The sequence below is a fragment of the Gopherus flavomarginatus genome, chromosome 8, assembly GCF_025201925.1.
Source record: "Gopherus flavomarginatus isolate rGopFla2 chromosome 8, rGopFla2.mat.asm, whole genome shotgun sequence".
Lineage (NCBI taxonomy): Eukaryota > Metazoa > Chordata > Testudines > Testudinidae > Gopherus > Gopherus flavomarginatus.
Genome location: NC_066624.1, coordinates 52,417,631 through 52,430,106, shown reverse-complemented (window position 1 = coordinate 52,430,106; position 12,476 = coordinate 52,417,631). Strand labels below are relative to the sequence as shown.

The 12,476-nt window shown below is 51.5% G+C and overlaps 1 protein-coding gene across 3 annotated transcripts in view; it reads left to right on the top strand.

Moving 5' to 3' along the window:
* LOC127056975 (zinc finger protein 883-like) overlaps window positions 1-12,476 on the top strand; it is a 305,218-nt gene that overhangs the window by 2,714 nt on the left and 290,028 nt on the right. For 2 of the 3 annotated variants that reach the window (XM_050965479.1, XM_050965480.1), the window contains exon 3: window positions 136-262. In XM_050965479.1, the coding sequence (XP_050821436.1) occupies window positions 136-262 (127 nt within the window). Of the gene's footprint in view, window positions 1-135; window positions 263-10,301; window positions 10,438-12,476 lie in introns of those variants that run through there. The other variant, XM_050965482.1, reaches the window with a different exon arrangement.

Sequence of the window (12,476 nt, the reverse complement as noted above, 5' to 3'; positions counted from 1 at the left end):
CCGAGCAGGGTAGGGGTTGGACTCTGTTGACTGCAATCCGCCCAGAGCTTCTCTTTGATGGGCTCCTCTACCCCACAAATAGTGAGGCTGTGAGTGGGGCAAAAGGTACTGAGTGTTGGACTCTTGCTCTTTCAGAGGCCAGTGACCTTTGAGGAGGTGGCTGTGTATTTCACCAGGGAAGAGTGGATTCTGCGGGATCCTGCCCAGAGAGCGCTCTGCAGAGACGTTATGCAGGAGAACTATGAGAATGTGACCTCACTGGGTAAGGATTCCAATCCTCTCCCTTCTTGGTAGGGGAAATTAAGAGCGAAGGTTCATGCCAGTCCTACAATGCTACCTCTACTCTGTCCTATTTCAGCATCACCCCAATATGCCAGTGACACAGAGGACCCTCCCCTCCCACCCGCTGCAGAACACTTTGGGAACAGAGCACAGGAGCAGTATTGCACAGTGTCAAATAGCTCGTGTTTGCTCAAGTAAAACTGAGGGTTTGGTCCAACATAATGAACAGAAGGTTCCTACCCCTGCCCTTCTCTTCAAGCACTGAGCCTACTCCCCCCAAACCAGAATGTGTGTGGGGTGTGAGAGGCAGGCTGCTGGAGTCAGAGCTGTGGTCCAGGGTTACTTATCACACAGACACTCAGGCCTTTGCTACACTTCCAGGTGTGCAGCGCTGGGAGTTACAGCTGTCTTCGTACAGCTGTGCAGGGAAAGCGCTGCAGTGTGGCCACACTGACAGCTACCAGCGCTGCAGTGTGGCCACATTTGCAGCATTTGCTGCACTGTTGGGAGTGGTGCATTGTGGGCAGCTATCCCACAGAGCACCTCGTCCCATTTTGGCGCCGTGGGTTGTGGGAAGGGGATGGAAGAGTGCGGGTCATTCCGCTTCCTGTCCCAATGCCCCATGGTGCATCGCTTCACATCCCAGCAGTCACTGTTTTTCCATCCACGTTTGGCGCCATCGTGAGTCTCCCAACGGTTTCTGTGCAGCGTGATTTCTGTGGGAGATGGAGCCCGAGCTGCTGAGGACTTTGCTGATGAGTGTCGCCAGCACATCACATTTGGCAGTTGAGCTATTCCTTCAGCTCCAAAGTGACAGTGAGGAGTCCGACAATGATATCGAGTTGCCTGACGCATATGACACTAAATTGCTTGTGGCAGTAACAGAAATGCTTAGCACTGTGGAATGCCGCTTTTGGACTTGGGAAACAAGCACTGAGTGGTGGGATCACATCATCATGGAAGTCTGGGATGACAAGCAGTGGCTGCAGAACTTTCGGATGAGAAAAGCCACTTTCATGGGACTGTGTGCTGAGCTCGCCCCCACCCTGCGGCGCAAGGACACGTGATTGAGAGCTGCCCTGTCAGTGGAGAAGCGGGTGGCTATTGCAATCTGGAAGCTGGCAACTCCAGACAGCTACCTACCGGTCGCGAGCCAGTTTGGAGTGGGATAGTCGACCATTGGAATCATGTTCTTGCAAGTTTGCAGGGCTATTAATCGCACCCTGCTAAGAAGAACCATTACTCTGGGGGACGTGCAGGACATTGTGGATGGCTTTGCACAAGTGGGGTTCCCTAACTGTGGAAGGGTGATAGATGGGATGCATATTCCTATTCTAGCACCACCCCAGCTAGCATCCGAGTACATTAATCGGAAGGGGTATTTCTGTATGGTTCTCCAGGCACTTGTGGATCACCGTGGGCGTTTCATTGACATTTATACAGGCTGTCCTGGAAAGGTGCATGATACACGCATCTTTCGGAACAGTGGCCTGTTCAGGAAGCTGCAGGCCTTGACTATTTTCCCAGACCAGAAGATCACAGTAGGTGATGTTGAAATGCCCATTGTGATCCTTGGAGACCTCGCTTACCCATTAATGCCTTGGCTCTTGAAACCGTATACAGGGAACTTGACAGGAGCAAGGACTGGTACAACTACAGGCTGAGCCGGTGCCGAATGACTGTGGACTGTGCTTTTGGCCGTTTAAAAAAGCACTGGAGATCTCTTAATGGGAAGCTAGACTTGGGGGAAAGCAGCATCCCCGCGGTTATATCCGCGCGCTGTACCCTCCATAATATTTGTGAAGGGAAGGGTGAAACATTCAGTTAGGAATGGACCTCTGAGGTTCAATGCCTAGAGGCTGAATTTGCACAGCCAGAGAGCAGGGCTACTAGAGAGGCACAGCACAGGGCTACAAAGATTAGGGATGCCTTGAGGGAGGAATTTGAGGCTGAAAGCCAACAGTAATGTTTGGTGCCTTGCACGGGAGTGAAGTGCAGTGGTTACAACGTTAGCAGGAATCTGTTTTTCCTAAAATGATTTGCAGTGCCTGTTTCTTTCCTGGACCACGGTATCTTTCACTTTCTGCAATAATAAAGACTGTTTTCAAAGCCAATAATTCATTTATTGAAAAGAAAATAACTTTATTGACAGACACACAACATTTTGGGAACTTAAAAGGGCAGGGAGGTGGGGTGGTGAACTGTACAGTCATAGGTTTGAATATGTCCTGTCTGGAGTGCTATGCAATGACTGCTGCACTTCAGGATGAAAATACTGCATGGTGATGGGGGTTGAGTGCAGAGGGTAAGGGTCGTAGTTCTCAGGGCTGGTAGGTGAACGTACAGATGTTGGGAGCAGTTGGTGGTGGTAAGAACCAGGATGCTGAGGAAGGGGGTTTGGAGCTGACATTGGGGCACGAGGGAAAGAGCTTTGGGACGGGGGGTGGGGGCGGCACAGTAGTGCTCTGCCTGCATGGCTACGAGTGACTGAATACAGTCTGTTTGGCGCGCCAGGATGCTTATCAGCTGCTTCGTGCTTTTCTTAGCCAATGCCTTTCTCCTGCTTTCTCTTTCCCTTCAGTGCTGCATTTTTTCTCTCCAGTCCTGCAGTTTTTTACTTTCTCTGGCAGACTGATTCATAACTGCTTTCACCATATCTTCTTTGCTTTTTCATGGCTTTTATCTCAGGTTTTGTAGCCTCTCAGCAGTCCCAGATACGGCCAGTCGAGTAATCAAGGACCCTGTTATTAGAAAGACAAAAATTGAAACATTTAATAGAGGCAGCATTGTGTATAATCACAGTGAAGGAGTTTACAGTCTCACTTTAGCATACTTTCCACATATCAAACAGAAGACACAGCAATGAAGAAATGGTGAGTAAGGGGGAATGGGTGCAGGAGTTAATTAATCCTGGAAGATCTCTCGCTGCTGCGGGTCACTTGGGAAGGGGGACTGAGTGGTTCAGGGCTGTACTGGGGTTTCTCTGCATTGGGGGAAAACAAATAGCTGCAGGGGGACCTACACTGAACACTATCCCAACACTTTCCACAGGAATTTATCCTGGAAGGTATCTTGCTGCTGTGGGTCACCTGGGAAGCAAGAGAGGGTCTTCTACAGCAATGCGGATTCCACCCTGGCCCCTATGCAGCTTGCCTGTGTGCAGCAATGGTCCCCCCCCACCCCTCGCGGAACAGTGGCGCGGACATGTTAGCCTGACCGGGACAAGGACCACAATGGCTCTCCCTATAAACTTGTGCAAGCGCATTGCCCATGCTCTGGCAGAAACTTTTGAAGAGATTACTGAGGCCGATTACCACGACATGATAGACCGCATCAATGGGCTATTCCGCATCTAGGCAGGCATGCATGCAGCCTTAACCCCCCCTCCTCTCCCGAACCATTTCCATCCTGAAAATAAAAGATGCTTACCGAGGACCCGCTCCTCTGCTTGTCCTTCACCAATAAGTTCCAGCTGCTGCAACTGGCTAGCTTCCTCCTGGCTTGAGAAGAGCCCCTGGCTGCATGCCTCCTGGGACTCTGGGGTGTCTCCCCCCACCACAGTATCCTCACTCTCGGTTTCCTCCTCGCCCCCTCTTCTCCCCGCTCTGAACAGTCCATCGTGGTCATTGGATTGGCAGTGGGGTCACCCCCAAGTATCGCGTCCAGCTCCTTGTAAAAATGGCAGGTCGTGGGGGAAGCACCTGAGCGGCGGTTTCCCTCGCGGGCTTTGCAATAGGCGCTCCGCAGCTCCTTTACTTTAACCCTGCACTGCACCGCATCCCGGTCATGGCCCCTTTCCAGCATGGCCCTTGAGATCTGCCCATAGGTATCGTAATTCCTACGGCTGGAGCACAGCTGGGACTGCACAGCTACCTCCCCCCAAACACTGATGAGGTCCATCAACTCACCATTGCTCCATGCTGGGGCTCGTTTGGCACGTGGAGGCATGGTCACCTGGAAAGATTCAGTGATTGATTGCACTCCACACCTGGCTGAGCAAACAGGAAGGGGATTTTTAAAATTCCCGGGGCATTTAAAGGGCAGGTCACCCGAGGCCAGGGCAGTAGAGTGTGAACTGATGAGCAGAGTGGCTGAACAGGCATTCTGGGATACCTCCTAAGGCCATGGCTACTCTAGAGAGTTGCAGCGCTGGTGATGGGGTTACAGCGCTGCAACTCACTCTGTGTCCACACTTGCAAAGCACAGCCAGTGCTGCAACTCCCTGGTTGCAGCGCTGGCTGTACACCTGGTCTGCCTCGGGTGTAGCGATTCCAGTGCTGGTGATGCAGTGCTGGTCATCAAGTGTGGACACCAACAGCGCTTTTATTGGCCTCCAGGGTATTAGGAGGTATCCCAGCATACCTTTTCAGCCACTCTGCTCTTTGTTTCACACTCCACTGCCCTGGGCTCAGGTGACCTGCCCTTTAAATGCCCCGGGAATTTTAAAAATCCCCTTCCTGTTTGCTCAGCCAGGTGTGGAGTGCAATCAATCAGTGACCATGCCTCCATGCCCCAAATGAGCCCCAGCATGGAACAGTTCCGAGCTGCAGGACCTCATCAGTGTTTGGGGTGAGGAAGCTGTGCAATCACAGCTGCGCTCCAGCCGTAGAAATTATGATACCTATGGGCAGATATCAAAGTCCTTGCTGCTAAGGGGCCATGAATGGGATGCGTTGCAGTGCAGGGTAAAAGTAAAGGAGCTGCGCAGTGCCTATTGCAAAGCCCATGAGGGAAATCGCCGCTCAGGAGCTGCCCCCACAACCTGCCGTTTTTACAAGGAGCTGGATGCCATACTTGGGTGTGGCCATACTTGGGTGTGACCCCACTGCCAATCCGAGTAGCACGATGGAGAGTTCAGAGCAGGGAGAAGTGGGGGAGGGTGTAGAGGAAGCCGAGAGTGAGGCTACTGGGGTGGAGGGAGACAACCCGGAGTCCCAGGAGGCATGCAGCCAGGAGCTCTTCTCAAGCCAGGAGGAGGCTAGCCAGTCGCAGCAGCTGGAACTTGTTGGTGAAGAAGAAGCAGAGGAGCGTGTTCCCGGTAAGCAGATTTTATTTTTAGGGTGGAAATGTTTTGGGAGAGGAGGGTGGGGGTTATGGCTGCGTGCATGCATGCCTAAATGTGGCATAGCCCATTGATTTGGTCTATCATGTCTCTGTAATCAGCCTCAGTAATCTCTTGAAAAGTTGCAGCCAGAGCGTGGGCTGTGCTTGCGCAAGTTTATAGGGAGAGCCACCGTGGTCCTTGTCCCGGTCAGGCTAACGTCCGTGCCACTGTGTCGCGAGGGGTGGGGGGACCATTGCCGCACACAGACAAGCTGCATAGGGACCAGGGCGGAATCCACATTGCTGTAGAAGACCCTCCCTCTCTTGCCAGGTAACACGCAACAGTGATATATCTGGCAGTAGAAAATCCTGTTGAGAATGTAGGGATAGTATTCAGTGCAGGTCCCTGCTCTCTGCTTTCCCCAGTGCAGGTCCCCAGGTCCCTGCTCTCTGCTTTCCCCAGTTCAGGTCCCAGAGTACCTGCTCTCTGCTTTCCCCAGTGCAGGTCCCTGCTCTCTGCTTTCCCCAGTGCACAGAAACCTCAGTGAGCCCTCAGGCAGTTCCCCTTCCCAGGTGAAGCCGCGGCAGAAACACTTCACTCCATTGCTCGCCATGCCTTCGCTGCTGTCGCCTCTCTGTGCTATGTTAGGTATGTGGGAATGATGCTACAAAAAATCTACAAACTCCTCCACTGTGATGATAAACAATGTAGCCTCTGTATTAAATGTTTCTATTTATGTTTTTTTAAGTGACCTTAAATAATCCAGCACTATCACCGCCTGCCCAATGGTTACAGAACTTGAGGAAAAATCCTAGAAAATCAAAAGATTTGATCAAAGCAGTTATGAATCAGTACACCAGAGAGAGTAAGAGGATGCAGGAATGGAGAGAGAAAATGCATGAGTGGAGGCAAACACAAAGCAGAAGAAAGGAATTGGCTACCAAGAAAAGCACGAAGCAGCTGATAAGCCTCCTGGCTCGCCAAACTGACTGTATGCAGTCTCTCGTAGCCATGCAGGCAGATCAGTACCGTGGTAACCCCCACCCCGCCCAAAGCTCTCTCTCTTGTTCCACGGTATTTGCACAAAACACCTTTCTCCAGCAGCCTGTTTCTTACCACCCCCAGCTGCCCCCAACACCTGTACGATCACCTACCAGCCCTGATAACTACAACCCTTACCCTATGCACTCAACCCCCATCACCATGCAGCATATTAATCCTGAAGTGCAGCAGGCATTGAACAGTAATCCAAGCAGGACGTATTCAAACCTCTGAATGTACAGTCCACCACCCTTACCCCCCTGTCCTTTTATGTACTGTATTTTGAATAAATGATTTCTTGACTTATAAAACATTTTTTATTATTGAAGAAAGTGATAAATACTGTACCCCAAGGAAAAAACGGGCACAGCAAAGGCACCAAACATTACTGTTGGCTTTCAGCCTCAAATTGCTCCCTTAAGGCATCCCTAATCCTTGAAGCCCTTTGCTGGGCCTCTCTAGTAGCCCTGCTCTCTGGCTGTGCAAATTCAGCCTCTGGGCGTCGAACCTCGGAGGCCCATTCCTCACTGAATCTTTCACCCTTCCCTTCACAAATATTATGGAGGGTACAGCACGCAGATATAACAGCGGAGATGCTGCTTTCCCCCAAATCTAGCTTCCCGTAGAGACACCTCCAGCGTGCCTTTAAATGGCCAAAAGCACACTCCACAGTCATTCTGCACCGGCTCAGCCTGTAGTTGAACTGGTCCTTGCTCCTGTCAAGCTTCCCTGTATACGGTTTCATGAGCCATGGCATTAAGGGGTAAGCGGGGTCTCCAAGGATCACAGTGGGCATTTTGATGTCCCCTACTGTGATCTTCTGGTCTGGGAAAAAAGTCCTGGCCATCAGCTTCCTGAACAGGGCACTGTTCCGAAAGATGCGTGCATCATGCACCTTTCCAGGCCATCCTGAGTAAATGTCAGTGAAACGCCCACGGTGATCCACAAGCGCTTGGAGAACCACAGAGAAATACCCCTTGCGATTAATATACTCTGATGCCAGGTGGGGTGGTGCCAGAATAGGAATATGCGTCCCATCTATTGTCCCTCCACAGTTAGGGAAACCCATTTGTGCAAAGCCATCTACAATGTCCTGCACGTTTCCCAGAGTCACTGTACTTCTTAGCAGGGTGCGATTAATGGCCGTGCAAACTTGCATCAACACTATTCCAGCGGTCGACTTTCCCACTCCAAACTGGTTCGCCACCGATCAGTAGCTGTCTGGAGTTGCCAGCTTCCAGATTGCAATAGCCACCCGCTTCTCCACTGGCAGGGCAGCTCTCAATCTCATGTCCCTGCGCCGCAGGGTAGGGGCAAGCTCAGCACACTGTCCCATGAAAGTGGCTTTTCTCATCCGAAAGTTCTGCAGCCACTGCTCGTCATCCCAGGCTTGCAGGGCGATGTGATCCCACCACTCAGTGCTCGTTTCCCGAGCCCAAAGGCGGCGTTCCACGATGCTGAGCACGTCCGTTACTGCCACAAGCAATTTAGTGTCTTGCGCGTCAGGCGAATCAATATCGTCGTCTGACTCCTCACTGTCACTTTGGAGCTGAAGGAATAGCTCCGCTGCCATGCGTGATGTGCTGGCAACATTCATCAGCAAGATCCTCAGCAGCTTGGGCTCCGTTTATAACAGAAATCGCGCTGCAGACTCACAATGCCGCCAAACTGCTTGGAATGTGTAGCAAAGCACCACGGGGTGTTGGAACAGGAAGCGGAAAGACCCGCACCCTTCCGTCCCCTTCCCACAAGCCACAGCGCCAAAATGGGACGAGGTACTCTGTGGAATAGCTGCCCACAATGCACTGCCCCCAACAGCGCTGCAAATGCTACAAATGTGGCCACACTGCAGCGCTGGTAGCTGTCAGTGTGGCCACATTGCAGCGCTGGCCCTACACAGCTGTACGAACACAGCTGTAACTCCCAGCGCTGCACAAATGTAAGTGTAGCCATACCCTAATACCCTGGAGGCCAATTAAAGTGCTTTTGGTGGCCACACTTGCGGAGCAGCGCTGCATCACCAGCGCTGCAATCCTTATACCCGAGGCAGAGCAGGAGTACAACCAGCGCTGCAGCCAGGGAGATGCAGCACTGTATGTGCCTTGCAAGTGTGGATGGTGAGTAAGTTGCAGTCCTGGTGGTGGGTTTACAGCACTGCAACTCTCCAGTGTAGCCAAGCCCTCAGGGTATGGCTACACTTGCAGCAGTACAGCGCTGGGAGTTAAACCTGCCTTCGTACAGCTGAGTAGGGAAAACGCTGCAGTCTGTCCACACTGACAGCTGACAGCGCACTGGTGTGGCCACATTTGCAGCATCTGCAGCGGCATTGGGAGCGGTGCATTATGGGCAGCTCTCCCAGCATTCAAGTGGCTGCAACGTGCTTTTCAAAAGGGGGGTGGGGTAGGATGGAGTGTGACAGGGAGCGTGGAGGGAGAGAGTGGGTTTTTGGAGTGCTGAGTGTCAGCACCCTGCCTTCCAAGTTCCGACCCCCCACCTCCACCCCTCACTCACTGAAAGCAAACAGCAGCTGTTTGTTTTTTTCTCACAGACCAGATAAGCAGCCGCTTGCCAAAATGGACCCTACCCCCTCCCCTCCGCGTGCCCGCCACCTCTCTCTTCAAGCAAACATTAGCTATAGGTGTTCCAAAGGGAGCCTCCCTGCCTCCCTCTGCTCATTCACAGCAAACAGTAGCCGTGTTTGGTGTTTTGATAAGCAGTTCCCGGAGCCTGGAGTTCACAACAAAACAAAGAGAGGCATCACAACAAAACAAGGAGAGGAACCTTCACCGAAAAGGATTATGAGGAGTTTCCGGAGGTCAGTCACTGCATAATAAGGTTACTCCCTGTTTACACTGGAGCACCGGTGTCTCAGCCACTCCGCAGCAGCTGTTATTCCTCTCAGGGAGGTGGAGTACCTGCAGCGCTGTAGCCACGGAGATACAGCGCTGTACGTGCCTTGCCAGTGGACGGGGAATGAGTTACAGCGCTGTGGGCAGCTTTATTGCACTGTAACTCAAGTGTAGCCAAGGCCTGAGTGCCCATTCACAAGAAACTGACCAAATGCTTCACTGAGGCTACTTAGGATCAAACACATAGATATACAAGTATATGGCCAATATTCATAACTTCAAATACAAAATTGATACACACATACAGGGAGCATAATCATAATCAGCAAACTACAACCTTTCCACAGATACTGCACTGGACCTCCTCTGTTCAAGACCTGGTGCAGCCATAGGCCCCTGGTTGCAGCGGTGATCTATACGGTCACAGTTCATGTCTATAACGTCACAGTGGGCACTTCCGAGGGGGCTGGTCTGGAAGTGGGAGGGGGCAGGAAAGCCACAAGGTGGGGAAGGGGAGGGGGACAGAGTGTGATAAATCTGCCAAGATTTGTTTACTGTGGTGCCTAGATCCCAGCACCAGCCCCCTACGGTTTGTGGGTGGGAATTCCCTAATTAGTCAAGCAGGAAAGACCCCCCTGGTCTGGGCTAGGGAAACTTACCAGACTTCAGTACTGGAGCCTGAACCTTCTAGCCAGAGGCAGCTGTGAGATATAAAGGGGCACCCACCATTGAGTCCCAGGGAAGACACCTCATCCCCTCCCATCCAGCTGCTGGCAGTAAGGAGGGTTTTGCCATTCACACCAGGGAGCTGTCCCTGGACCCTGCTGGGGGCTCCATCTCCTGTCTCAGTCTCTGGCTAGTAGGTAAGTGAGGAATGTGAAGATGCGGGCCCCCTCTCTCTGCTGGGAGGAGTGAGGGTGCTCTTTGTCTCCCCTCCCCTTGATGCTTCCTGGCTGCTGTCATGTGATGTGATGTAGGTGGAACTATGCTGCCTGCCTGCCTCCCACAGCTTCCAAGTGATTGGCCCCTCCCCTGTGAACAGTGAGGTTGTCAGTAGGCAGCAGGTACTGAGTGAGGGGCTCTTGCTCTTTCAGGGGCCAATGGCCTTCGAGGAGGTGGCTGTGTATTTCACCGAAGAAGAGTTGGCTCTGCTGGACCCCGCTCAGAGAGCCCTCTACAGATATATCATGCAGGAGAACTATGAGAACGTGACCTCACTGGGTAAGGATTCCTGTCCCCTCGGTTATTAGAAGGGGAAAGAAGAGTTGAGGTTCACAATACTCCACAATGCGACCTCTACTCTGCCCTTTTCAGCAACACTCCAACAGGCCAATGACACATATACTAGCACTTTGCCCCACCCTGCTACAGAACACTTTGGGGACAGAGCACAGGAGCAAGATAACACAAAGTCCAACACCTTCTCTTTGCTAAGGCAAAACTTGGTTAGGTCCAGTGCAGGGAACAGAAGCTACCTACACTTGGCCTGTACTCAAACACTGAGTCTACTGCTCACTATCCATCTCAGACTTTCCTAATGTCACTACCCCTTTACCCTTGCACTTAGGATTCCTTCACTTACCCTCATGAGCATTGGAGACCATTAGCACATATGCCACCAGAATGCTGACAACCCTCATGGTAAGAACTCAGCCTTGTGCACCTTCATTGACACAACCAACAACACTTAGCACTGACATGAGGAATACCTGTTCCTTCGAGATTCACACGCACCTCTCTTCTTATCACAGTCTCAGCTCTGCCAAGCTCTTCCAACTGTTCCCTCCACTGTTCATGTAAAGCTACAGCTGACACACACGCATAATGGCATGTTCTTTGTCTTCCTTCTGTTGGTCATTGATCAGTACATTTTAAGGCCAGGAGATATTATTCGGTCATCTAGTCTGACCTTCCATATAGTACGAGCCATACACTTTCATCCAGTTACTATTGAAGTGAGCGGAATAGCTTGTGTTTTGTTGAAAATATCTTCCAGAAAGGCATCCAGTGTTGCGTTGCAGACTTCAAGAGATGGAAGTGCCAAATTTTCCCTGGTTGGTTGGTAAACCGTTGCTCCACCCTTACTGACCTATTCCCAGTGACATTTGCTAGCCCCATGGTTAGGGAGTAGGAGCAGAGCTAAGCTTTCTTTTGCAGGTGTGATGTGTAGTTCTTCACTTCCTGGTTTTCAGATGTTTAACTTTCACCACTCGCCACTTACTGGAAGGGCATGAGGCGGCAGTAGTCAATCTTAACTGTGCTTTAATATGGTTTATGGAATCATAAGACTGGAAGGGACCTAGAGAGGTCACCTAGTCCAGTCCCCTACACTCATGGCAGGACTAAGTGTTATCTAGACCAGGAGTGGCCAACCTGTGGCTCCAGAGCCACATGCAGCTCTTCAGAAGTTAATATGCGGCTCCTTGTATAGGCATCAACTCGGGGGCTGGAACTACAGGTGCCAACTTTCCAGTGTGCCAAGGGGTGTTCACTGCTCAAACCCTGGCTCTGCTACAGGCCCTGCATCCACTCCACTCCTTCCTGCCCCCTCCCCTGAGCCTGCCATGCCCTTTCTCCTCCCCTTCCCCCTCCTGCATGCCACAAAACAGCTGATTGGGAGGTGTGGGGAGGGAGGAGGAGGCACTGATCCGTTGGTGGGAGGTGCTGGGAGCTTGGGGGAGGAAGCTTATGGGGGCTCTGCTGATGTATTGCTGTGGCTCTTTGGCAATGTACATTGGTAAATTCTGGCTTCTTCTCAGTCTGGTTTAACTGCAATGAATAGTCAACCCTACTTCCTATCCATTCTGACTAACTCCTGGCAGGAGCTCCCTCCCTGCACTTTCTTCTGCCTGAGTATTTGGGTGGGAACTGGCTGAAGAATTCATCTCTTCCTCTCTCTCCTTTGGGGAAGAGTTTGGGGAACTTCAGTCCCTAATTTTTTTTGCATCTCCAGCTGTTCTTCCAGTTTGTTCTCCCCTTTTCCATTCCTGTTTGTGATGGTTTTTCTTTCTGTGTCCCAGCAGGTGCTGTGCTGGTGAGTGAGACCATGAAGCAGAATTCTCAACAGAAAGATGATGAGGAAGTGGAACCACGTGGCACATTATTGCAAAGATGCAAAGAGAGTGTGTCCAGGAGTTGAGATCAGGGAAAAGCCTGTGAGAGTCAGCACATTCCAGAGAGGTGGCAGGGAAACCAGGCAATGCAGAAGGTTAGTTACTCTGTTTATTATCAGAGAACTCCAACTTCTCAAGGAAACCATG